The sequence below is a fragment of the Sipha flava genome, unplaced genomic scaffold (genome assembly GCF_003268045.1).
Source record: "Sipha flava isolate LNK unplaced genomic scaffold, YSA_version1 82_pilon_pilon, whole genome shotgun sequence".
Lineage (NCBI taxonomy): Eukaryota > Metazoa > Arthropoda > Insecta > Hemiptera > Aphididae > Sipha > Sipha flava.
Genome location: NW_020273624.1, coordinates 335,344 through 362,882, shown reverse-complemented (window position 1 = coordinate 362,882; position 27,539 = coordinate 335,344). Strand labels below are relative to the sequence as shown.

The window sequence follows — 27,539 nt, the reverse complement described above, 5'->3', positions numbered from 1 at the left end:
TTTGGAAGTTTATTATATGCTAATTTTATTCAAACATTATTTCTTGGAGTTTTTATTTAATTACGATATTCATATTGCACTTGAACGTTATAATTCAAATTTAAATGTACTTATGCAGTATAATAATTGTATGGGCTGCGTAGATAAAATAAAGATATACGATCCACACCCAAAGTAAACGTACTTTGTATGGAATTTGATTAATTTTCTGTATCTACAAAATAATAGTTGTGTAAGTACGAATATAATTTTTGTTCGTTACACATCGCAAATGTTATAGATTGATGAATTTAGTTTCCAGGTTTTTTGTGGGTCTAGGTTTTTTACTGCTTTCTCGATAGAATCAAGCCATGGGCAAAGGGGATATTAGGAGATTTCCAGGTCATATTTAGACAAAACCGCTCCACTATTGATCAAATATTCATTATTCGACAAATTCTACAAAAAATGTAGGAGTATAACAAAAGTATTCACATGTTATTTATTGACTTTAAAAAAGCTTACGATTCAATATACAGAGAATCCTTGATTAATGTACTAAAGGAGTTTAAAATGACCTAGAAGTTGGTAAGCCTCATAAAAATGAGCATCGAACATATTGATATTAATGTTAAGGTAAGAAAAACGACATCAAATGCAATAAAAGTGACAAGTGGGTTAAGACAGGGTAATTCCTTATCTCTTATCTTATTCAATATAATAGCATTAAAAAAAGTAATTAGAAATATAGGAATAGATCAAGGAGGTGTCAGATTAGGATAGTCAAAAATCGCACTTTAAGCCTATGTGGGCGACTTAGTTCTACTGGCGGAAAATCAAGAAAAACTCAAAAGTCAATCTAAAAATCTGATAGAGAATGCGAAGAATTTAGGATTGGAAATAAATGCAGAAAAAAAAGAGTACATAGTAGTCCAAAGAAAAGTTCCTAAATAAATTTATAAATATTCAAAATAACTGGCTGAAAGTAGAAGGTCATTGATTCAGAAGAGCTCAACAATTCAAATACTTGAGTGTTATATTAACCCAACAAAACGATGTGTACAATGAAGTAAAGGCGAGAATTGAAGCCGGTAATAAGTGCTACTTCAGTCTGTCAAAGTTACTATGGTCTAGATTACTTTCTACAAACTTAAAAATTCAATTATATCAGACATTAATAAAATCACATATCATGGACGCTACGGAAAACAGATGAAAATTCACTAGCTATTTTCGAAAAAAAAGTATTCAGAAAATGACATGGCTCATGTAAAGACGTAAATACTAGAGAATGAATAAATAGAGAACCTAAAATGTTATATCAAAATCCAAGTATTATGCAAGACATCACCGTGAGACGACTTATATGGGCAGGTCACGCATGGTGTAAGGAGGATCTCTGCTGAGCAGGCACGTAATCAGACATATTTCTATAAGGGGGCCAACATTTTTTGGCCCCTTTCTGAAGATGTGTTTATTAAATGTGCGATCGATATCCGTATTTGGAATTTATAGTTTTCAATCTATTAATACACGTACTATTGTCTTATCTCAAATTGTCAAGTGACGAATATTTATGAAATAGAATCTCAGAATTTAATTTTTGTTATACGATCGTTAATTATATGGAATGGGTGCATGTAAACTCCGCTAGTGAAGAAAATCGAGTAGTAGTATAAAATTAATATTATATATTATTAAAAGTAATACGTAATATGTAATAATAAGTGAATATTATTATTATTATATTATATAATATCAAACCTCCATTTTATTTTTATTTATACAAACGATAGGTAAAACATTGTTCTCGTAATGAATATAAATGTTAAAGGTGCGTACAGTTATAAACTAAACTCGAGCAAATGAAAAACTTCACAAACAAAAAATATTATTTCCTCAGAACTAACTACAACTAGGTATAATAGGATTAAACACATTTAGCATATTCACTAAGTATATGTACATATATGTGTACGTATTGTAACGAACAGAATTTATGGCGAACAGCAAGAGACGAGTCCTGCTGCCACCCCTTGTCTTAATATGGGTTCTTTAAAGGACAAACTTACAAGTGCGTGTATTTCAATTGAAGATCATTCTGATTGTAACAAACTTTTAAAACAAGTAAAACTTGAAACAAACTGTATTTAATTTATTTATTTTTTATATTATTTAGTCATGTGCTGCGTTTTTAGCGTTTTATTTATTTATTATCTATTCAACAGTATAATGTACAGCGTTGACGGCAAGCAATTGTAGGTCTCATGTGATACAACGGTATTTTCCGATTCACAGATATTAGCTATGTTCTCGTCAATAACGGATTATTTTGGTTAATGACCTTATTGATTAAATAATCGTATATTATTCTACAGAACGTTTGAATACCAATGTTCGTGATAACGACCCACGCAATACGCTGTATTACACCATAGTCGGGAATAATAACGAATTAACCAATCGGGATATTACGGAACGAATTGCCGAATCATTTGTAACTAAATAATAATAATAATCATAATAATAATAACTTTTTTAATCACGGATTCACGGAAATTGATTGCCGGCCGTAATAATACATGAGAGCACACGTCTTTAACACCATTTAACATTCTTGGTCGTCCGTAATTTGATACTAAAAAATCGTTTATGGATTTCCGATGATTGTGTTCGAAGCGGTCAAATCCTTTTGTCCGGTGCGAAACACTGATAAAACGCACAACATGTGTCTCGCTATACTTCCGGGTGCTCCAATTTACCGGTTTTGCACTTGAGCGAGGGGAACATTTAGCGATCCAGCAAAAGATCACGGGTGTCTCGGGTCCATGATTGTGCGTTGCCGAACCGATCGACTGCGACGATTCAAGACCTCGAGTTCGGAAATTCTCCTGAGACCAACGTTTTCCACATGACCACACGAGGATAATACATTTCACGGTAAGATTTCTGGCAAGCGGATTTCAAACGATGCTTATTTATAAGTTATAACTACTAATTAATAAGCTGTTCAGTTATGATTTTTTTTTTTTTTATGTTCAAGAAAAATCTTAAACTATTACTGTTACGGTATCCGAAATTTGTATTTTAGCGGACACTATAAATTGATATAATTGCTTTTATAAAAGCATAACACAAGTTGAAATGAATTAATAATAGGTTCTGCTTGTTATATCGATTTTCCAAATAATTTCTGTAGCAGAATTCGCTTCTTGGTCTGTTTAAGAGCGATAAAATCTATAGTGGCACTTATGGACCGTTACAACAACAATCGTTTCATTATAGTTAATTTAAAAGACATGTTGATGCAGCAATCAAGAGGTGTCGTCGAAATTTATGGTTTATCTTTACGCGATCATATTAAATATTTTAGATTTTTTTAGAACAACGTTTACGCTCTTAACTGTTATGGTATCGGTGGTGCGACATTTTTCAGCTTTCTGGTCTGTAACAAAAAAGTTGGGTCACGCGTAATCTAACACGAAATATTCTTTTTTTTAAGATTTGAAAAATACTGTGTGGCCGTAATCGGCAGATAGTAGGTCTCACTTCTTTAAGACGCTAAGGCCTGACTGCCTAACGCCTTAGAAAGCGCAGTCAACGATAGACCATCCTCAGTAGATATGGTTAGCAATAGAATTGCGAAACATTGTTCTGTCAACAAGTCTTGAGCACAAATATTTCCCATTTTTCTTATCAAACTGTTAATTTAAAATCCAACCACCATTGTCGAAACGCAATCGTACGATGTTCCGTGCCTATCGATCAATATTTTTGTAATGTATAAACGGCAACTCGTTATTGTTAGTATAATTTTCGTGTGAGTTCTGTGTAGACTCGGACATGACCTTATAGTGCGGCGTATGAACAGATACACAGATTATTGTAGTTCGTCCTTACCCAGTAGTCCCATCTACGCGTACGTCTTTTGCGTGCGCATCCGAAACGGAGCATTAGGACGTTGCGATTTTTTCTTAGCAATCCGAAGATACTACCCATCCGTCGTGGACAAGTGTTCTGTTCTCGAATCTATATCGGTGTCCGTTTCGATGAGGTTACTTCATCGTTTAAACGGTGCAACTGGGATTTTGACAGGGCACGAAAACGCGGAATAATAATACTATTGCCGATGGTCCTAGTACCTATCGTACGTTCAGATAGTAACGACGTGTGGCGACTGAATTCCCGTTGTCGGCGATAACAATTTATTCGCGTACAGGACAAAAAGTAAAATAATATTTACCATAAATCGAATGATTTGTCCGGAAGCGTTTTCGTTGATTTACACTGCAATGTATAACGAATGCGCCCGCCTACTCCGGTGCACATCTACTGTGAAGTGAATGAAACGTTGATACACGTTAGCCGCGAGAAAAACCGAAAACTGTGCACGCGTACAAACGGGTCAAGGAGATACAGGAACAAATGTATTTTACCGATTTTTACGGATTGTCAAAAACGACATAAACACATTCCGTGTATCAAAGCTGTCGTTCAAAATTCTGTACATAATATACCATACGTACATTGTGTTTTAAAACATTTAGAAAACATCACGAAACGGTATAGTACGACGTGTACAGTGAAATTCGTCCGAGGCTGAACCGATCGGTGGTAACCGAAATACTTGTGAAACGGTCCGATTTCTTTGGTACTGACAAACCGTAAATCTACATTTTATATAAACAGAAACCCGTGAAATGAGACGTTTTGGTCGGATCGGGTGTGCGTCGTACGTAACGTATAATATATTTTTTATTTAAATATCATGGACCAAGTAAATTTACGTCTATGAAAATTAAAGTAACAATAGTGACAAAAAGTGCATTTAATATTTAACTTTAAGTGCGTCTGGTGGTTTATAAACGATGTAAAAGTCTCAAAAATCACCTAACTGTCATTATATATATTTTCGTTCGAATATAATCTTTACATTTATCGATTCTACATGTTTTCTATCCAGAGTTTTACGTCGTAAACAAAACATTAACAAAATCTGTTAGTATTTAAGCAATAAAATGCTTAGTTTTTTTTTCTATTCCTCATATGTTAATTTATGGTTTGTATTGATGAATTTTAGCAATTTAAATAATTGAATAGCACTAATATTTGCAAAGTTATGACCCCCGAGAGAAACCGAAATGAATATTATATGTTTATGTCGTCTTTTATAAAACGACTAGTTTTCCCATTGTTAACGTATCATCGGTGTACCAAATGATTCATTATGTATTTATAGTTTGTGAATTAAACACGGACTATTGAGTGAGTGGTTCCTTGACCATTATCACCTACTCCCTCTTCTCACTAAGCATCACTACACCGCAGGGTTTAGATATTATCCGTTTGCAAGGAGGGAGTACGGGTAAATACCCGACAGACGAATGACACACGGACTAATTCATCGACCGCGAGCATTGTGAATATTTTACGAATAAAAAATCAAAAAAATCGCGCTAATGCTCTGTTGTAGCTCTTCGAATTTCGACTTTCATTTTTTCGTATGCGATTTTTGGTCAATCCGGGTACCGACTTGAACGCTGTTGATAACCGTCATATTTTTTTTCGATTACATATGCAACCCTTCCCAGTACGTACAAAAACGCAATCTAAGTATACGGCGACATTATCGGTCGACGGACACATTGATTAGGTATAAACTGTTTACCAGTGGCTTTGCACAATTTTATCGATAACTCGTTACCACAACTGATTTTTGTCCAATGCGTAATATTATAATAATAAACGAACGTCATAATATAGTAGTATTAATTCATCTGTTGAGAAAAACAATTAATATCGTATATAATTCTTACTGAACAATTATAAATTCTCCCCGTATCTTTAGCATTATAATTGTTTTCGTTATAATTGTAATTTTTTCATCCTTTTTTTTTTTTTATGAACGACATAATAATTATGTGAAAATATTGTATGCAAATTTCGAGGAGTTATTATTTTGTGTTATGTAAAAGAGGTTATGAAATGTATTTTAACCATTTATAAGATTTATTCTATTGTTTTAAATATAATCTAAAAGTTTTGTAGGTCTGATTTATTACGCTCAACGTGGTACATGTGAATATTTAAATTAAAAAGAAAAATAAACAAGGGAAAAATACAATATGATTATTTCGTTTACGGAACAAGAGCGTTATTATGATGACACAGCATTGCGCCAAGATAACTTCGAAAACGTTAAATGTTCGTTATTTTTGATCAATCGAGCAAACGGCAGCTTTTCTGAAAAAATAAAATATATCCTTCGAAACCAACACGGTCGCGATCAGCGTGTAGCAATTGAAAAATCGAATTCGCACTAAACAACATTTAAATGTTCAGCACAACCCCATTTCTCTCTCCAGGGCTCTCGTACCGGACGAGCATACGCAAAATCATGATGATGATCCATCGATTTCACGTCATCGCAACACATAATTATGTTGTACTGATGGTCTTGGTAGGGGTTTTCGGGTCCCGTTTTGTGACTGAAATTATTTTTCGCAACTCAACGGCAATCCCGGAAAGGAATCGTAATGTACCTCACGGCCAGGCACTTATCGTACTCTCCTGGTTTGTTTTTGGCACATCCAATACGCGTAGGTATTTCTGGCCACGTGAATTTTCTAGTTTTACAGTCGACTTTTCCCGGCAGCCGCAACGGCGACGTAGCTCGCATTTTTCTTCTCCGGACCCGATCTAAAGTTGCTGGTGTGCGCTTTCTGGCTTCAAAATCCTCATGACTCCGCCGGCGGTCCGGTGATATCTAGTGGGCCTCATCGGATCGGATTCAAGGTGAATACGACTAAATCTTACGAGACGACAATACGCGTTTCCATTACCCTGCAGCGCGTCAATGTACACAAATGAATATAGAAATAAATAAAGAATGACGGGAAAGAAGAAAAAAAAAACCATTTGAAATACGACTTGCGTGCGGTCCAAATACACACACACATACATATATATATATATATATACATAGAATATGTGTACATATAGCTGATATAAGCGTGCACACGCATGTGTGTTTAAAATGAAGTATCGATTGAAACCCTGCGATAAAATACGAATTGAATAAGATTTCGCTTAGTCACTTGACAAAGTCCTGTATATATAATTTATTTCAATGATAATCTAGAAGTCGTTGAAAAGAAAATCCTTAAAAGCTATAAATTATTTTATTTTTCATCACATAACGTCATCGATTACCCGCGACGATAACAGCAGCAGCAATAGTATTTTCATAAATTTAACAATTTCCCCTCTTCAAGAACGGTCATTTGCTTAATGCGTCTCCTCCTCTCCTCCGTGTCCGATGTCAAAAACAACAATGGTCGTACAACTCGTTTTGATTGCGAAAGTCGAACGAATACTCGTCTCGGGATCGAGATCGGTTACCACTGGACGACGTGTGCACAATAGATTTTATGCATACGGGATGATTCTAATATATATTACGACGTTATAATTCATGCGTGGTCTACAACGTAATGATCACATTTGCAGACCGCGGAAAAGATCGAACAACAGCAGGTCGTATGAATTTCTAAAATAATGTACAGCGTGCATACGCCATCCTCCGATATCTGCACCAGATGTAATCTCACTCATTATCGTTCCGCGCGACGATTTGTGTTGATCGGTATACCTAAGGGAAATTAGACCGTTGCGCGTGTGTCGCAATAATGATTATTGCCTTCGACCCGGCAGGGGCGTATTTAGACTTACTCCTAGGGGGGTGGGTGACTCCCAGATGAGCGTTTGGTAATATTTAAATCTGATGAATCCTTAATACTTGTGGTTTTTTTTTTTTTTTTTTAATCAAAATTCAACTTATGGAATAATTACTTCTAATGCACGTCGACGTTTTCGCCGACACCTCCACCAATCGTCTCCTAGTTCGCGACGAATTTACAATCTTATGAATTACGCGAAATCATGGACAAACGAACGCTCAACGCGTCATATAAATATGCGTGGATACGTGTACCTTGCGATTAAAATCGTCACGATAAATACAAACTGGATTACGTGATTCCTGAGGCACCGTTTGGGAAGCGGCATCCCCATTGCGAATTTTATCCACGATCGATCACAGGTGTGTATTGATTTTTCGAACGTTAATCTTGACCTTTTGGATTAATGGATTATATGGGATTTGTGAAGGTTCACAACCGCATTGCGTATTGTCAACGAAAATTTCAAACGTGTAACGTAATTATTGTATAATGATGTGAAAACGTACGAGTATTATTTCAGGAGAAAGAAAAATTATTCAACAGTTTGCCTGGTGGGAAAGGAGTGGAAAAATTTTTTCACCCCCTTATAAAATACTGAAATTGCTTTGCTGAATGACGAAACCTCGTCCGCGAGTTGCACGGCACGTGTCTTCACGATAAAAATAGGAAAATATATATCAAATCAGTTGACGATTACAAGGCGTCGGGGGTGGACGTATAAAAATAATATAATTGACGTCTAGTGTATATTTGTAAATGATAAAAGTGACCGTAAACCGAAAACATTGTTTAGATGAAAATAACGCAAATTGTATACAGATCAAGCCGATGCGCACAGCAAACGACATCGTTTTCGTTCTATATTTTTTAATCTGCACTCACGTGTTCGATCTGAAAATTAATACTCTTATTTTGACTTCTACCATACGTTTATTTGGGTACGTATGATGATTTGATATAGCTATAGTGGCAGAAGGACATTTTCTTTTGTTGTCGAACATTCAATGGAATAAATAAGTCTGCGTAAATAAAGCACTACTACAGTACACCATAAGTCTATATTTATACGCGCGAAGCACACACGGCTGATTTGCAGAATAAATGCAATTTAAAAACATGCGACTCGGATAGAATCATAATTCTTAGTGTTTTTCTAACGTTTTCCTCTTTTTTAAATTTTTATTCCCCTCCCCAATATATACAAATAGTCGTTAAGATTTCAAATTTATGTTCGTGCACTTTACTCGTACAACCGTTCCACGATTCCAATAGTTATGGGTAAGGACTTTTAGGAGCTTGTACGTTTTTCAATAATCTTTCGAAACACATCTAAGTCTTGTATAAATTTGTTTCATAGTACTGGGAGTAATAAATAATCATTTTTACTTTACATATTTTGCATGTTGAGCTTTTTTTCCCCTATAAGTGCATATTTCGTTATATTTGAATTTGAATATTTTAATACATATTTTATTTAAAAATAAATTTAAAACAGTAAGTTACGTAGAAAATAATACATTACACATACTAGATATTTTACTCATACAATATTTTTATATGCAATTTTTAGAAATTGTAAAAAAAAAAATAATTAAATTGATTAAATTTAAGTTATTAAATAATCCATCTACCGTGTGTTTTTCCAGTTATTTATGTGTTGTGAAAAATACAAAATCAATCCATAAAAGATACGTCGAATTCCATCACTTCATGCCAATTATTTTGTTCATATCATGCGGTCTTCGCCTTACACTAATATAGTTAGTATAATATTATAATAGATTATAATTATTAGATACTTATAGATATAATGTAGGTAAGGTTTTTTTTTGTGAAATTTTAATTTAAAACACCTAAACTAAAAACAAATATATAAATTTGCTTATGTTCAAGAAATCAATTTAGTTCGGTATTTTTAATTGATCAATCAAAACTATTTAATAAACTATGTGAAATTGAAGCTATTGCTGAAAAATGTTTTACTGTTTCGCGACATCTTGAAATCGGAAAATATATCAAGTCAGTTAACCGAATTGATAAGCCATAAAAAAGTCAACAGCTTGAATGTAATCCACCAACCAAAAAATGTCAGTTCAACAAAGATTTATGTGAAACCATATTATTTTTTAATAACGTGTGATCGAGAAGTCGCGCACATCAAAATGAATGTGTTTGTTAATAGTATTTTTATTGAATTACTTTTACTTTTATTTATAAACACAAATACAAAAATATTCCAAATTAATTTATAAATATTCATTTAACATGTTTTATAACATATACTCAAAATGGCTGCCTTGTTCATTAATGCATGCACGAACCCGTTTTACCACGTTTGTGGCCACTTTGTGCAATACGCTCACATTGATTAAGTTTATCTCCGTTGTTATGTTACTCTTCAATTCATCCAATGTTTGTGGTCTATTTTTATAAACCCTTCCTTTAAGATAACCCCATAGGAAGAAATCTGGAGGTGTTAAGTCGGGAGAACGGGGAGGCCATAATCCTTTGGATATGATGCGCTCGCCAAAAAACTCGCGTAAAAAATTCATTGTTCTATTGGATGTATGACATGTGGCATTATCTTGTTGCAACCAACAATCTCCTTCATCGATTTCAAGCAACGAAATAAATTGTGTTATAATGTCTTGGTATACAACACTGTTCACTGTTGTTTCAAAGAAAATAGGGCCCACTATTCGACGACGTGATATGGCACACCAAACTCCAATTTTCTGACTGTGCAAAGGGGTTTCGTGAAGGGCATGCGGATTTTCGGTGGACCAAATTCTAGAATTTTGACTATTCACATATCCACTCAGATGAAACCATGCCTCGTCACTGAAAAAAACACGGTCAAGTTCTCCAATTCCATTGCTATCGATAAATGAACGAAACCATCTACAGTACAAAAGGCGCTTTTCTTTATCAGGTTCTTTTAATTCATGAACACTACGAACATGATATGCATGAAATTTTAATTTCTTCATCGCTTTTTGAGCACTACCATATGAAATTTGTGAGTGTGCTGATAGTCTTCTCAAGCTTTTTGATGGTGAACGCAGCATCACATTTCTTACCTCGGCTAGTTTAGCGTCAGTCAAAACGGTAGGTCTCCCGGTTCTCTTCTTGTCTGAAACTGATCCGGTTTCACGGAAACGGGCGATTAATCTCGTTATGGTTGAATTGTTAGGTACTGCTATATTCGGATATTTCACTCGAAATTCATCAACTACACAAGCATAAGAACGGCTAGCAAAATAATGTTCAACAATAAACACACGTTGGTCTTGGGAAAACGACATGTTCACAGAGAAATAATCAAAGCACTACTAAAAGCGTCGTATCAAAAATACATATAATAATGACGTCTAGATTAAATGTCGAGAATACCCATAGTGTTATTTTGAAATAACCGATAAAATTTATTTATCACAACTACTATTTAGAAACATTTCTATTTTGGTGTGCGCGACTTTCCGATCACACGTTATTACATCGTTAAAAATAGAAAACGTAGAGCATTTTTATAAGAGTATACAGGAAAAGAAATTTCGAAAGAGGTCACTTTTCGTGGAGACTATGTAGATAAATGTTATCCATAGGAGCTCTATCCGAGCTGGATGTTTATGAAATTGCAATTTTTTTTTTTTTTAATCTAAATTAATATAGACCTAGTTACAAATTGAATTCATGTTCTACTGAAACAAATTATACAATTTTTATTTTGTAAATTATTGCATATTTTATAGTCTTAAATTTTAAATGCATATTCTTGGGATTTAAAGAGTATAAATGTATATTTTAGTACATTTTTTGATTTTTTTAAATTAAATTGACGAGCAGTTAAATGATAAATTATCGACTTGTGTAACTGTGTTTCTCCCAAGTATTTTTGAATTCGGGTTTGATCAAATTAAAAAACACTATTATATCACAGTGTAGTTGCTCATATTTTAAATTAGTGTTAAAAAACTATATATATATGTAAAAATAACAATTAATAAAAATTAAATACTTAGAAAACTATAGTAATTTATTAGTTTTTAATACTGATAAAATAATAATAATAATAATAATAAAAGATAAAAAAAATTTTATTCTGCAAATTTTGTAGTTTTTTTTAGCTATAGTTAATATTTCATGTGTTTTTGTACATATTTTGAATGCATTTAGTAATTATCGGGCGAATAAGTGCATATATATTACAGCTATTTTAATTGCATAAAGATTCGAGTCCTAGTTATTGGGATAGTTTTAGAAAAATATGAAATAACGTATCAAATAACAAAAATATGACAAGACGACGCATCCAATGCTATTATTGGAGTTTTATTAACTAACTTTTAGAGTGAAATCGAGAAAAGCAATTCAAGCACTTTTCATGTATAGTATATGCATTTCATCATTTGACCGAAAAAGTATGTTCATATTTTAACACATTTAAATAATATTTAGTGTAAAAAAATTCTTATGAAAGCGTCATTTCAAACTCGTATATAATTTATAAATTAAATTCTTGACATCCCATTGCTACCACGACGGATTTCGACACTTTGGGAAATACGATTACACGCGGATGGTTGTTATTGTGAGCGTTAAGAAGTTAACAAGTATGATGAAAACAATGCGAGAAACATCCAGAAATCTGAAGATATTTTTGACAATCAATATATGTTTTTTTTTTTTTTTTTTTTTATTTAAGCTACCAATATAAAATTATTACAGCTTAACCATTACAGCTAAAGATATGTTAACAACTAATAATACAAGATATAAATAGGCCTAAAAAGAATATATAATGACAAAAAAAAAAAAAAAAAAAAGAAAACAATCAGAGATTAGAAAGTTAACAAACTCAAACCTACAACAACAAAAAAAAAATAAACAAAAGAAAAAAAAAAACAACAAAAAAAACAGATTAAAATCAATATAATCAAATAGAGAATCCAGCATTTTCGAAGAATTTCAAAATAAAAATGATAATGGCTCTTGAAAAATAATTAAGGATAACTGTAAGTTCTAAAGACATAATATTATTATTATGTAAAAAACGAAGCAATTTAGATCGGGAAATGGAGAGTGCTGAACAATCGGCGAGAATGAGTGAGAAGTCGCAGATTGATTCTTCTGCATGACGAGTGCACAACGGGGAGTCGTTCAAGTCGAGGTGGAAGGCATGTGCGGGAAGTAAATTGTGACCAAGCCTGAGCCTGGTGAATCGGACGATTTGGGACCTGTCAAGGGGCTGGTTAATAAACCATGGGTGTTGTGGAATAGTGAGGGTTATGGATCTATACCACTTAGCGAAATCAGGAGCCACTGATGACCATCTATCTTGCCAAGCCTGTTTGTAATTATTTTGTAAAATATTAAAAAGATCCGAGGACGGGATTTTACGCACAGATGGGTTTAAGCTATATTTGGTGGATGAGGCTAGGAGATCAGCAACTTCATTGCCTGAGATTCCCGAATGGCCTGGGACCCACAAGAATTCGATTATTATATCCTGAGAGTATAATTCAAAAAGCGAAGCTTTGATTTTAAGAATAAGGGGAGACGTGGCCGCAGAAATTGAGGTAGAATTAATAGCGCAAAGAGCTGCTTGGAAATCCGAGACAATCAAGCATTTTTTAATGTTTAAAGATTTGATATATCCAAGAGCTGTCGCAATCGCATAGCACTCTGCCGTAAAAGAACAAACAACCTGGGGTAAGGTATCGGAGTATTTGACCATCCGTTCAGGGATAAAGAATGAGAAACCTGCAGAGTTGGTTGACACTGAGCCATCAGTATAAACCAAACAGTAATTATGGAAATTTAATTCTATAAATTCATTGAAGATGTGATTGACAGAGAAAGAAGGCATATTGACTCTATCGCTATTATATTTGCAATCCTTAAAGAGTAGTAATATATGAACTCGAGAAATAAATGTGAGAGCTTCAAACGGGATATCAAAACAATGAAGACATTTTTGAGGTAAAATGACAGAGGAGGTGAAGTGGTTGATAGAAAAGGCAATGGAAGCTAAAATCGGGAGAGTTTTTGGAACGTATCGCCAACGAGTAGCCAGAGCTGAAAACTTATTAAAAATAGAATTGGGAGAGTTAGAAATGTGCTTTAATAAAAACTTTCCTGCAAGTCGACGTGACCGAATTTCTATAGGTGGACAACTACATTCCACTTCCAAGCAAATGTTTGGAGCAGATCGTACAGCACCGATTACTGTGCGGAGGCACGAAGTTAACATAGCATTCAGATTGTTGCGGTGTGAACGGGACGCGGATGAGAACAAAAAAGAACCGTAGTCAACTTTAGAACGGATAATAGATTTATATACTAATAATAGTGAAGATGGGTGCGCTCCCCACCAAGTGCCTGCTAACGCTCTGAGCAAATTAGACCATTTAGAAATTATGCATTTGAGATAGTTGAAATGCGGGACCCATCTGAGCTTTGGGTCAAGAATGAGCCCAAGGTATGTGATTGTATTGGATGGGACTATGGACTTATTGTTGATAATATATGTTTTACGTTGGGAAAACAATAAAAATAAAAAAAGAGAAAAAGGAAAAGCTATTTATAAAAAATATTTAAAACGGACTGTCAAAAAATTAAGGTTATGAAATGATTGAAAACATTTCTAATATTTTAAAACAAACAGACAATTCAATGGGCAATTTTGAAGACTTGTACTAAGTATTAGAAATTCTATCCAATAACCTCTGTTGATGTCTGTCAAGCTTTCATTTTCGTGGTACATTTATTAGCAAACCAATTGTGGTTCATTAATACTTGGAAATATTCGTACAATTTTAATCAAACAATGCAATTAATTTGGGCGAGATTTTAATAATTATTTAATCATGAATGCAATATGTACTTATAGTTGAAATTTTCGTTTTTGTTTTATTTAAAAGAAGCTTAAAGAAGAATAAATTAAAATTATAAATAATAATAATTAATCATAAATTAGTTTGTGTATTTTGGTATTTTAATGAAAAAATAAATTATTTTTAAGAGCATATTTTTAGAGAGCATGTATGATAAATTTTAAGGGAATAAATACATATATATTTTAAGGTTTTTTAGAGCATGAAGTTCCTAGCCCTAGTCATGAATTATGAGATATTTTCTGAACGTTATTCTGCAAATCGCATTATTATACATGTATATACGTCCACACACACACATAAACAACAAATAATTATTAAAAACAAAACACTTGCGAAAACGGTTTTTGTTTAAGCAAATAAATCGTTAGAACGTTACTGCTGTATATACAAGTTTCTTAAATAAGAGTAAAACTTTCAAACTTGTAATCTCCTGGAATCTGTTGGTTCAAATATTTATGTAACTTTCATGTTAAACTTTATATTATAATATGAATAAAATTCATAAAACACAGATATTACATTTTGTTTTATCTAGATATTCGATAAAAAAGACACAAGAACACTGCAAACAATCAGCCGAGATGATATAACTATTATTGTACATTTTTTTTTTTTTTTAATTACCTATACTAATATTTTAGTACCAATATTTAAGCTATGTTTTGATAGTTGTTCTCTACCTTGCGTTATATTAAGTTTCAATGCCGTTTATTCTATGCAGACTATTAAAACTGCATCTATAATTACTATTATCAGCCACATGTTCTAAAATAATAAAAATATAACATATTGGTATTTGGTTATTTAATTAATATTTATACGTATATATAAATAAATGTTTACGTACATGTCCGCATTTTATCGTTTTTATTTTTAAAAATTTTATTTTTTTAATAAATATACTAATTAGTTATGGACATGAAAACATATATACTCGTATATATGTAATATAACATTGACAATGACACAAACGTTATTTTGTCATATAAATTATTTTTCGAGAATATTTTGCTAGAAAAAAAATAACTAATTTCATATAGGTGTGTAAGGATGTGTTATATAAGTGGAAGAGGTATGGACTACTGTGAACGATGACGAAATATTAAAAAAGTAAAAACATCAAACATTTATTTTTTTAATAATTTATTAAAATTGATCCTTAAAAAAAAATTACATTGAATACAAGAAAATAGTATGTATTATATTGTAATAATTTGTAAATTAAAAAAAAAAAAATTATATTTTTTATCATATTATAATTTGTTAGTTAAAAGAAGTACTCGTATTAAAAAATTTTCATTTATAAGTTGAATTTTAATATTAAGGAATCTCGATTATGGACGAAATAATAAGTGTTATATTATTATTATATATATTGGGGGGGGGGCATAAATAAAATGCCCGGGGGAGCCAAATTTTTAAATACGGACTTGTCCATTATTAATTTATAATTATACATTATTATTAATTTTGCAATGTCCTTGACACGAAAAGATGAAAACGATAAATTATCAATTTTGTTTTTCAAATTTACCACCTATGCTCTCTAACATGCATAATTATTAATGTTATTAGTTTTACAAAGCTCATTATAAGAATTTCAAAGTTTCTAAGAGCTTTTAGAGCAACGAAAGACGTATACCAACATTAAATAACTGACGTAGACTGATTGTAAAATCGAACTGATGTTCAAAAGAACTGGTACCACGTGCAGGCGGGTACATAAAACAAAATTTGGGGGGGTTTTCAGGTTGTACATTTTTATACTTATATAATCTATAAACCTCTTTTAATCTATAAAAACATATGTTATAATTTTCTAGAAACGAGTGTTGAACCCCTAAAATCTCCTTTTGTGTACGTGACTAACTAACTTGGCTACGTGTTATATCGGTCTCAGACTACGGATTGTGATTTCGTTATTTAACGTTTCGCTCATCATCGACAAAAATTCGTTTAACCACGTTTTTCATTATTTAGTGTAACGTGATATCTCTAATCGATGGGATCCCCTACGTTTTTTATATTTAAAATTGAAACCAACTAAATAATTGATCCCGGATAAGTTAACGTTTTACTAATCGATTCAATAGCGTGCGAGTCCACTTAAAGTGTATAACATTATTTTTTTCCTTTATTCCCGGACTAAACATCTAAAAAGCCACATGTTAACGCATAGGTATTTTCTGATTTCCAGCGTCTATCGCATAAAAGTTGTGTATCGGTCGTGAACTCACGGTTAAATCATATTTATCTTTGTTCACGTAGTCGTGGACCCGTAATAAAATATTTAATGGAATATCGAACGAAAATATTTAATGCGATCGTATATTTTATTTTTTTATCCCGTGTATTAGAGTGTTGTATATGATTACACAGAGACAAGGTTACTTATGGACATTTCTTTTATTTTTATGTAATGGCCGACGATAAAACGAACGGAGATAATGAAACGTTATAAAATATCGACAACTGCTTACGGTTCAGACCGTACGGAATAAAATAACATTGTACCGCTGTTCGCGTCGTACGTAAAACACGTGCTCGTAAGTACTTTTAAATAATATCGAATATAATTTTTACACGATTCGATGGTGTAAGTAAGCCGACCGGTAGGTAACTAACTGTGTGTTTTATAGACGCGTAAATCACTGCGCGCGTGCGTCCGTAACGTTCCATACGGGTCAAAGAATTTCGACGTGCTCAATGTGTACCCACAGTAGTGCTCTGCACAGTACGTTATTTTAAGGACAAGAACGGACTTCAAACTTTACCAGGGGACCGTAGTTGGACCGGACTACACTTAAACGTTAATCAAAGACCAAAATTGGACCGAACCGACGGCTTCATATTATTTTTAGACCGGACCGGACCAGTAATTAAATAACATTTAATAAAGTAGACCGTGGATCGGACCGTCGGTCCGATCTTAAAAAAATTTGGACAGTTTAGTCCATTTAGTCCGTTAAGGTTTAGTTTTTATTAGCCCAGACCGTACCATATAATGTGCTTAGTATTACACTGGACCGGACTACCCAACTTTATAATATATACCTAAAGTTGTAGGTTTTTTTTCGTTTTGTTTTTTTGCATAACAATATCTATATTTAGATTTTAAGTACCACGATTGGAATCGGACTGAGACCGGATCGGACTGAAAATAATGCATTTGATCTGAGGACTGGACCGAACAACTCCTAAAAATTATTGAATCGGACCAAACCGACGATTCAATAGTTTTTGCATGTTAGAACCGTACTAAACCGGACCATGCAGAGCACTAGTGTACAGTGTACGCTCGCGTGAATCGTAAGTAAAAACAACACCGATCGAACGGACGGAAAAACAAATCGGTAGAACACCGTGAACACAACTTGTCGGTAAAATTCAACCAACGAGTACCGAGAAGCAGAGCCGTTCTAAGATGCTTCGGAGCCAGGAGTAAATCAATTTGGGGGCACTTCGACTATAATTATAAGTTATGGATAAACAAAATACTCGCTGAGAGTAACAAAATTCTTGTAAACGTATTTTTTCAAACCTTTACCAATCAAGCTCATTTAAATTCATACACCGCATTGCGGACTTACATAATAGAATTGAATTATTTATCGTAATAATCGTATTATTTACAATTTAATCGCTTATTGTATTCGGACAAGTCGGTACGCGCTCATACGCGCACGACTTTAATCGCCGACACGCAGCGTGTAAGATTGCTCAGTGTAGTCAAGGCTTTATTATACAACAAAACTTTATGGGGGCCCTTTAAAAAATATTCCAACAACGGGGCCTGGGGTAAAATGCCTCCCACCCCCATCTGAACGGCCCTGTCAGGAAAGGTACATATAATAAACTCGTCGACGGGCCTATGTAAGTTCTGTTACGACGTGGACGTGACAGATTTACAGTATCGTAGTATACTCGTAACCCTTGAATGTAAATGAAAGATTACTATGGTAAAGATATTGCGAAGAAATGTTGATTTTCTTACATCCGTCTGAAAAATGATAAGGTTACAGAATACGTCTTTCTGTATTTGAAATGTCTAAAAATTAATTAATTTAACCGGAAATATTACTGAGTAAATACTATGGCTTTGAAGAAAAAAAAAAAAGTCATCTGAGGCTTAGAACTAATCTGACCCAATTTTTTCTCGGTACATCTTATATTAACAGAGCACGTTAGTTTTCAATGTTAAATGCGTATTCCAATATTTCACGATTGATATTCATTATTAACGGAATTTCTCAATTATTTTACTGGTATTGTTTTAATTTTAAAAATTTTCTTTTAAGCAACGTATCAATAACCGGAATGATTATTATTGTAGATACTCACTTTTAACAAGTTAGAGAGAGACATTATTTCGTTGGAAATTCACCTAATTTCTTAACACATCAATAATCAATGTTCATATTAATTATTCAGAGTTCATATTAGTACATAAGAGCCACATAGCATTCACGGAGGTACATTGCACGGCTATTCCTCGTTGATTTTAGCATATAATATTATTTTAATACTTATTATTGTATAAAATATTATATTACTCATACAATATTATTTATTTTATGTCTATTTAAAAAAAAATATATATATTTCTGAAGTTAAAATAATATGCTTATCGGGTTGACACCTACTAAAGAATTTGATGAACAGTATTTTTTTATGTATATAACCAAATAATTTTAACAGATTAATAACGAGCAAATTTATTTGAATCGATTTATGTAGTTATCATTTTTGTTATTTTTCAACTACGGTAGAGTTTATAGAAATAACAAATTGTTAACGACAAAAACAATAGAAATAACAATAATAAAAATAATAAAGAATAGTAATACATTGTATGGAATTCTCAACAACAATTCGTACTTAATAATTATAAAAAATGGTAATAACAATGAACAAACATTAGATTAAAAAAAAAATAATAATAATAATAATAATAATTGTAATAATTCTGAATACTGAAAATAATAATAACTATAGAATGTTTACGATTTTAGATATTGACCGTAACCGCACTGTTAATAATATTTGGAACAATACCTAATCATGGCCTATATGACCGCATTTTCTACAGTTGGTAAAGAAGAACAACCACGTTCTAACTGCGACGAGGTATTTAGGAATTTTTCGAAAACGGATCTAAAAATCAAGTGTGCAAGTGTGTTATGTGTGTTTGTCTGTGTGCGTACGTGTATGCGTGCGTGTGTACCATAATTTATAGGTTAGTTAATCTGAAAGCAAAGGAGAGTGCGCACGAGATGCGCGTGGTCGGAAAAACTGCTGTAAAGCGAATGATAAGACTGCACACGGCGTGAAAAGCTTTGCCGGCTGAACATTATGATAATTTGATAATTAACAGAAGTTTTCGCTGTTGATACAGACGGAATTGAGACCGTAAACTCACACTAGATAGCGAATCTAAATTTCCACGGGACTGACAATGAAATAACTCCGACTGGAAAACTCTACGTATAATCCGTGGCGCTCGGGCAACAATTTTTTTTTATTCCGTCAACGGTTTCCACACTTCTCAAAACAAATTGGTAGGCAATAACATCGGTGCATTAAAAACGAATTATTTCGATTGTTTCAGTCGCGTTTGGTCTTTATCTGTTTGTCTAGTGCTGTTTTTTTTTTAAATTTATTTTTTATCATTATTCCAAAGTAACTGAATTAGAACAGTGTAACGGTTGTATAATTAAACGGAATCAACGACCGCAGCGGCTTCAGTTCAATATTAAAGCACATCGCATGCGCTGTATATATATACGTACTCGTATATATACGTGTGTGTATGCCAGGCCGGGTAAATTACAGACATTTCCTTCTGGTCCGGACAGAGATTGATAATATATGTTATAATCTGTTTCGAAAATGAGTTTTATGACTATACATATATGTATATATAAAAATATAGAGAGAGAGAGATAATATTCATTACTACGTTATGTCTAATCAAACGGTATGACGTCTCGTCGGATGAGTATAATTTGGAGTTTCCCTCGACTCTCCGTCTCTCAATCAACGTTTTCATTGATATAATTACCAATGAAGCCATTCTTTCCATTACACAGTGTGCATACACCTGTATTATAATGCATCTCGACCGTACAAGATTCATTGTTTTTTTTTTTTTTTTTTTTTTTATTTATTTTTGTTGTTTTTCTCGACGCGAAACACGTGTGTACCCAAATGAAAATTGATTCCGACAATATTGAACGCAACCCAAGAATATCGTCATAACCACACGAGCTACTACGATCCAGCTGCTGAGTTCCTTATCGTTTCGTGTACTTTGCTGTTCTACATCCCAAATATAAATCGATAAAATCCGTATGGATATGTTGCCGATCTCGACTAAACGAATTGATTATTATTACCGATCGCACCGTATAAAAAGTAATCAAATTCCGATCGCTACAATAAATTATTATCGAACTTTCGCACGAATCGAATCGAGTCGAACGAATGTATAATATAATTCCACTTCTGTTCGTATTATTTATTGTTTTATACTATAGCGGTTATCACGGTCAGCGTTTTAAAACAAAAATCGTGACCGAATTGGTTCAGCAATCATTCATTACACAACATTACAGTACGCCACTCAATTGCGCGTATCATTGATATTTTTCACGAAGGTACTTCAAGTCCGATTGTATATGATTTGAACACAAGGTAATATCGAAACATTTTATGAAATAAAATTTGCTTATTGAGTATTATTATTTAGTGTTTTAAATATTTGTTCTGTTGTTTTTGAAGTCTCGAAAAAATTGAAAATAAATCAAGTTTGTTGCAAAATGTAAACGATCTCGATTTTTTTTTAACAACACACGATTGTGACATCATGTTTATTAAGAAATAATTTTATTGCTATGCAAAGCATATGATTGTGATTCACGAAGTAGCGTTGGATCCGAGAAAATGTTACTGAAAAAAGGATACACGTTAATATCAAATTCGATGCATCACAGCAGGTTATGACGTGAAATTCGTAATGGAAAAAACATATTGTTTCGGCAACTTTCCGGGTGCGTTAACGTTAATGTAGGAAAATGAAACGAAGTTGCGACAATGCGAATTAAACAAACATTATTTATTAAGAATATGCTTTAGTTTGGTTGTGCATTCGGACGAATGTGTGGGGCTCACGTTTCGCGCGTCCGATCTGCGAAAACCGCGCTCGACTTATGGTGTATTCAACGGCGAACAAATCGTTTTTCTAGAGAGTTCCATTAGTATATGTAGTTATACCTACAAGTTATAATTGAGCATAATTGCGTTTTATCAACGTACCGTTTTTTATTTCGGTGACTGTTGATGGCAAAGTGTCTGTACAGTAATAAAAACATTTTAACTCGGAGCGACTGTAGGTTGATCAGCCACCGAAGGGGCTAAAATAATCGCAAGACGAAAACTTATTATCCGCTTAGTAGAAGAAGTAAAAACTAAATAATACTTATAACTGTCGAAATCGCCCGTGGCCCAATATGATTCCCGTTTATGACTTGTAGTACCTTGATGATTTCAATTTTTCACTTTTGCTCACTGCTTTAAAATATTAATGTTGTTTTAAAAAAAAAAAAAAAACCAATGCATTTTTCTGAACGGACGATAGGCCGAGAGACTACGCGTTCACTTATGCATCGATAAAGTGTCTCAATGCTGTGTATGGTGTATTTACTTGCAGACAATATAGGCGACACGTTTTGGAGAGGCGGAACATTTAAAAAGGACATTTTTTTTTCCGTCGGAGTTTTTACTCGTCGACGTTTCTACTCATATTATGAACGTCATACACGAATAGATCCCGTAACACAACAGGATCGATTTTATGATGAAACTAGTTGTATGATCAACACTCGGTAGCCGGTCTAACGCGGTACCTACGTAATTCAAATACCTGAAAAATATGTTGAAAATAAAATTATTGGAATATTATTATAATTGATAGTGAAATGTTTCATTGTTAATACAAAGTACCTAAACCATAATAAATATAATATAAATTAATCTCGTTTAGAACGACGATTTTTCACAGGGCTCCAAACATGTTAGCATGGCCTTAGTCTGCATTAGTCGTTACAGCGGAATAAAAAAGTACCTAATACAATTCAGCATTGTAACGGATTACCCATCATCATATAAGGGAAAATAATTTGCCGAAATTATCCCACTGCCTTTATTAAGCCGGTTCTGCAAAAATAATTATGGCGCAATCGGGATACCTGCTTTAAGTCTTGACAGTGTGGAAAAAATTGACTTGCCGAAATGATTTTGGTGTACAAGTTAATCGATATATTGGCAAGAACGTCGAAACCCAATAGAAGGTTTACTTATTATTTAATAGACAATTATATTCCCGCGTCTTCTAACCGAAAATAGATAGTAAAATTGTGATAATACTTATACATCATGGAGAGAGGTGCACACGAGTAGCAGTACCTTGAGTCTGTTAGCCTTTAATATAATCAAAAACTTTAACTGAACGAATTCCCTATTTTAAAATATATACAGCATAGTTATTTTCTTGGTATGTTTTTAAGCGAAATACGTTTATGTTTAATGGGCGTTTTATAATTTTGGATTACCGACAGTAGAATGTTCGACGTTGCGTATAAATTATACCGTGAGCGACGATAAATTATTGCACAGGAACATGATGTGATAAAAAGGATTTACTCGACACACAAATACACACATGCACACACTCACACAAATACACACACGCGCATGGCTTTAAAATAAGAGTTACTTTGTGAACGGAATAATTAAAAATATAATAAATGCTTTATCCTTTTGTTAATGGTTATTAAAAAGAAAATGTTACTAAATAATCGTTTAAAACGTCACTATTATATTGTTGTACCAACATTTTTATCTATACGTACACATTATAATATCTTTATAGATTTTATTTCGTAGACATAAATAAATAAGTAAATACATTTAAAAACTTTTTCAATTAAAAATTTAAATAATAATAATAAATAAAGTAGAAGTAAATCTCCCAGACTTCGGCTTAATTTATAATATAATTTCATTTTTTTTTGCCTTATAGGATTTAAAACTAAAATAAACATAACGAGAATTGGTTTTGCGTATTGCAGAATAACATAGTCACGTAATATTTTATTTTAAATAATAAAATAATAAAATGTAAAATAAAATTATTAGATGGTCAACAGGCGTAAATCAATATATAAATAGATAGTTATTATATAAAATAAATAAATACTCAACCTGTAACATTATATTTATAGTTCAGATTATTTAAATATTTAAAAATATAAAAATTTCTCCAACACAATATATAAAATGAGATGCAATCGACAAAACAAATCGAACACCCATAAGAGTATCGCAATCGCAATAACCACTAAACATTGGTAAAGTCAGAGAGTAATTGTTTTCTAATATATTTCAGGGGAGAAAATATTCCTAACCGGTAGGTTCAATTAATTTAATCACACTCGAATATTTTGGAACTTGTAGATAAAAGCTGGAACCAAAACAAAAATAACAGTTATTATAGAGCCGTAACCTTCAAAGAACCTTAAAGAACCTTCAATTAAAAGAACTCAAATCAGAACTGAAACTCTCAAATATCAAAAAAATTTTATGACTTTTACGTTAGGTTTAAGACTTTAAAACATTTTTTCTGTTATTATGTATTTATTATGTATAAGCGTTTAAAACGAAAATGATACGCATTTAATACACATTGTCCTAGGATGATAAAGAAATAGAATTATTTTTATTCCGTTTATTATATTTTTAAACAAATAATTGGATTCTGTGTTACAACAACATTGTATTGAAAGATTATTTTGATATTTAGAATTTAAATTTCATTTTTCAGTTTGAAAAAAAAATCCAAAATAGCCCTTTTTTAATCGGATTACTAGAAAAAGTTTTTTAATTTTAAAATAATGTGATTAAGGTTAACCATTGATTTATTAATAATTTTTGAAGTTTTTGAAAAGGTGAATTTTATAATTAAAATTATTGTACGTTTTATCAAGATAAAATTGATGATAACAAGGACTCCCATTTATAAACAAAAACTTACCTAAAATTTCACATGATAAATTAATTTCAAGAGATTTTCAATAAAATTATGAACTATAATTAATTTTACATATTTCTTCATTAGTACATGTTTTATTTACATTTTCAATAATTCCATTTTTTCCTACATATTTTGACGATTTGTTCATATAAAATTATTGTATAAGATTGTATATTTTAATACAGACAATTTCCCATGTCTCCAAAAATACGTAAATAAAATAATAACAATAATTGAAATTAGTCTATACTCAATATAGGTTTGAGATTTATGACCTCGATAAACGATTGATAATGATAATGATATATTAATACGTGTTTGCGTTTGAAGTACTGATAGCAGGTCAATATACCTACATTAACGAACTTCGATAAAATACAAATTCCTACTCCATCTATTTCTATTCAAAAAGCGAAAAAACTATAAAACAAAGATGATATTAAAAATAATTTAATCTATAAATCTGTTAATTTTGGATTTTTGGAGGATACAATAAAACGACTAGAAAAAAGAAAATTGACATTAGTTCAAAAGTAGTTTAGTTAGAACTCATAGAAGAAACTGTAAAATGTATGGAATAAATACAAGGTTAGATTAGTTGGAAGTGGTAATAAAAAAAAATATGCACAGTGTATTATATAAAAATCTTGGATTAAAACGCCTAAAATTGAATGGAGATATCCATTGCAGGAGAAATAAATAGCATAAAATTGCAGACTAAGCTTATTCATGTGGATATTGCAAATATGAATTGCACCCGTAACCTTTGTTAGAGTCATTTTTTGGCATTTGTAAAGATATTTTTAATTTTTTTTTCCTGTAATGTTTTTTTGTAATTTTTTATATTCCATATTTTAATTTTTAATTACATATATAGTGATTTATTTTATTACATATATATTTACATATTTTTGTTTATATAATACATATAAATCCGAACCCTAATATTAACGATTTATTTTTCCATGCAATCATTTAGGTGATTTAAAATATTCTGTGCATTACAAATTTAATCCAAACATAAACAAAAATGCTACGAGTATCATTATTATTAAAGTAGGTTTATACATGAAGGTAATTAATTATACGATTAACATTAAATAATTATTTCATTTAATATTTATAATTGTAACAAATTTCATAGCATACATTTTATATTGGTTTCATTCGATAATAATCATATTTTCAACCTAGGGGTCGAGTAATATTGTTTGGGGGTCCTCAAAAATGATAAACAAATCATTATTCAAATAGAAATGTTTTATTTTAAATATCAATCTGATTATTACGAATGAACAATAATATATCGAATAAAATAGGCGTTTTGTACAGGTATATTTAATCACATAATACAACCCGGATAAAATATTGATTATTTATTATTATGCTTGAAGCAATTGAGAATTGAATAATTGAATAATTGAGAAAAAGTAAATATAAAATAATGTGTGTAATATAGCGTACTGTTCTAACAGTTCATATACTTATATATCTTTAAATGTTTGCAACTAAAACTCCAGCTTCTTTATACCTTCAAACCAAAAAAATGCATGTAATTATTGAATAATGAATTGTTTTTACATAAGTTTTCATTAATATTAGTATATAATTATTTGCCAAAATTATTATAATTGTTCCTTGAATTTAGTCACACTTGAGCAAATAATAAAAAAATAAGATCATACTCGTAATGGCATTTTGTTATATTTTGAATATAGAAAATATAATTATGAACTATTTTTTTATTTTTTTTTTTAATAAAATATTATTTATTATTAATAATTTTTTAATTTAGTTAAATTTTTTATTATTTAATTAAATCTTAAATATAATCTATTTGGTATAATATTTGTTTATCATTAGAATATGTTGATTGTATCGATTGATTTCTTTCAGAGAACTTTTTAAGGTAGGTATAATCGAGAATTTTTCAATGTGCTCCAACAACTTTCATAAAACACCCTAAGCGGAATAAGGAACAAAAAAAAAAAAAAAAATAAAACGACACATTTTTTAAAAATTGGTTTGCTATATAATTGTGTACATACTGGTACAAATGAATAATAAATACAAGTATAAATTAACAAATTGTGGAATTTATATTATTATAATTATTGTTTAGAAAGTTAATAAAATGAAAATTAGATTTTCCATAACATTTATAGTATTTTCATGATTTTCTTTTATATTTTAGGAAAAAAGAAATTACAACAATGTCAGTTGGATGGATCCCAAAAGTTTTGGTCTACCCTTTTTCTAATACGTGCACATTATTAAAATTTATAGTTATTTTTTTTATATTTTGTTTCATAATTATTTTTTTAAGACCTTTTCCCTGTATCTGACACTAATGTCAATTATTTTTTGAACAATAGTCAAATGATAAAAATATTGGATTTCTAACATAAATCAAATTTTTTTTTTATAAAATTGACCACATTCAATTTCCCAAATTAATATTAACTCTCGTATAATAGCATATACTGACAGATTGAATTATACTGTGTACTTTTGTAAATCTTAATATATTTTAGTGATTAAAAAAATACAGATAAAAATTGTAAAAAAGACATTCATTAAATAATCTCAAAGTTAATATGATGAAAGTGGTAATTAATAAACATGGCTTGGATTTTTTAGTATTTATATATTATTATATGACATGGGAAAATAGCCCAGTAATCCACTATGTTCTTATGGTTTATGCATTAATGAATTTTAATGATTTATATGTATGTCGCATATTTATAGACTTTTATGTCTTTTTCTCATTACAATCAAAAATATATATTAAATAAAACATTGTTTTTTTCTTAATTTCTAAATTTT

General features: G+C 31.5%; 1 protein-coding gene and 1 pseudogene across 1 annotated transcript; one reads left to right on the top strand and one right to left on the bottom strand.

Annotated features, from left to right (window-relative positions):
• Positions 1 to 12,657: 12,657 nt before the first annotated feature.
• LOC112693235 lies at positions 12,658 to 13,590 on the bottom strand. Its single transcript, XM_025568217.1, has one exon. The coding sequence runs from the start codon at positions 13,588 to 13,590 to the stop codon at positions 12,658 to 12,660; it is 933 nt and encodes a 310-aa protein (XP_025424002.1).
• A 6,091-nt stretch (positions 13,591 to 19,681) lies between these two features.
• Positions 19,682 to 27,539, top strand: part of LOC112693234 — a 66,731-nt pseudogene continuing 58,873 nt past the window's right edge.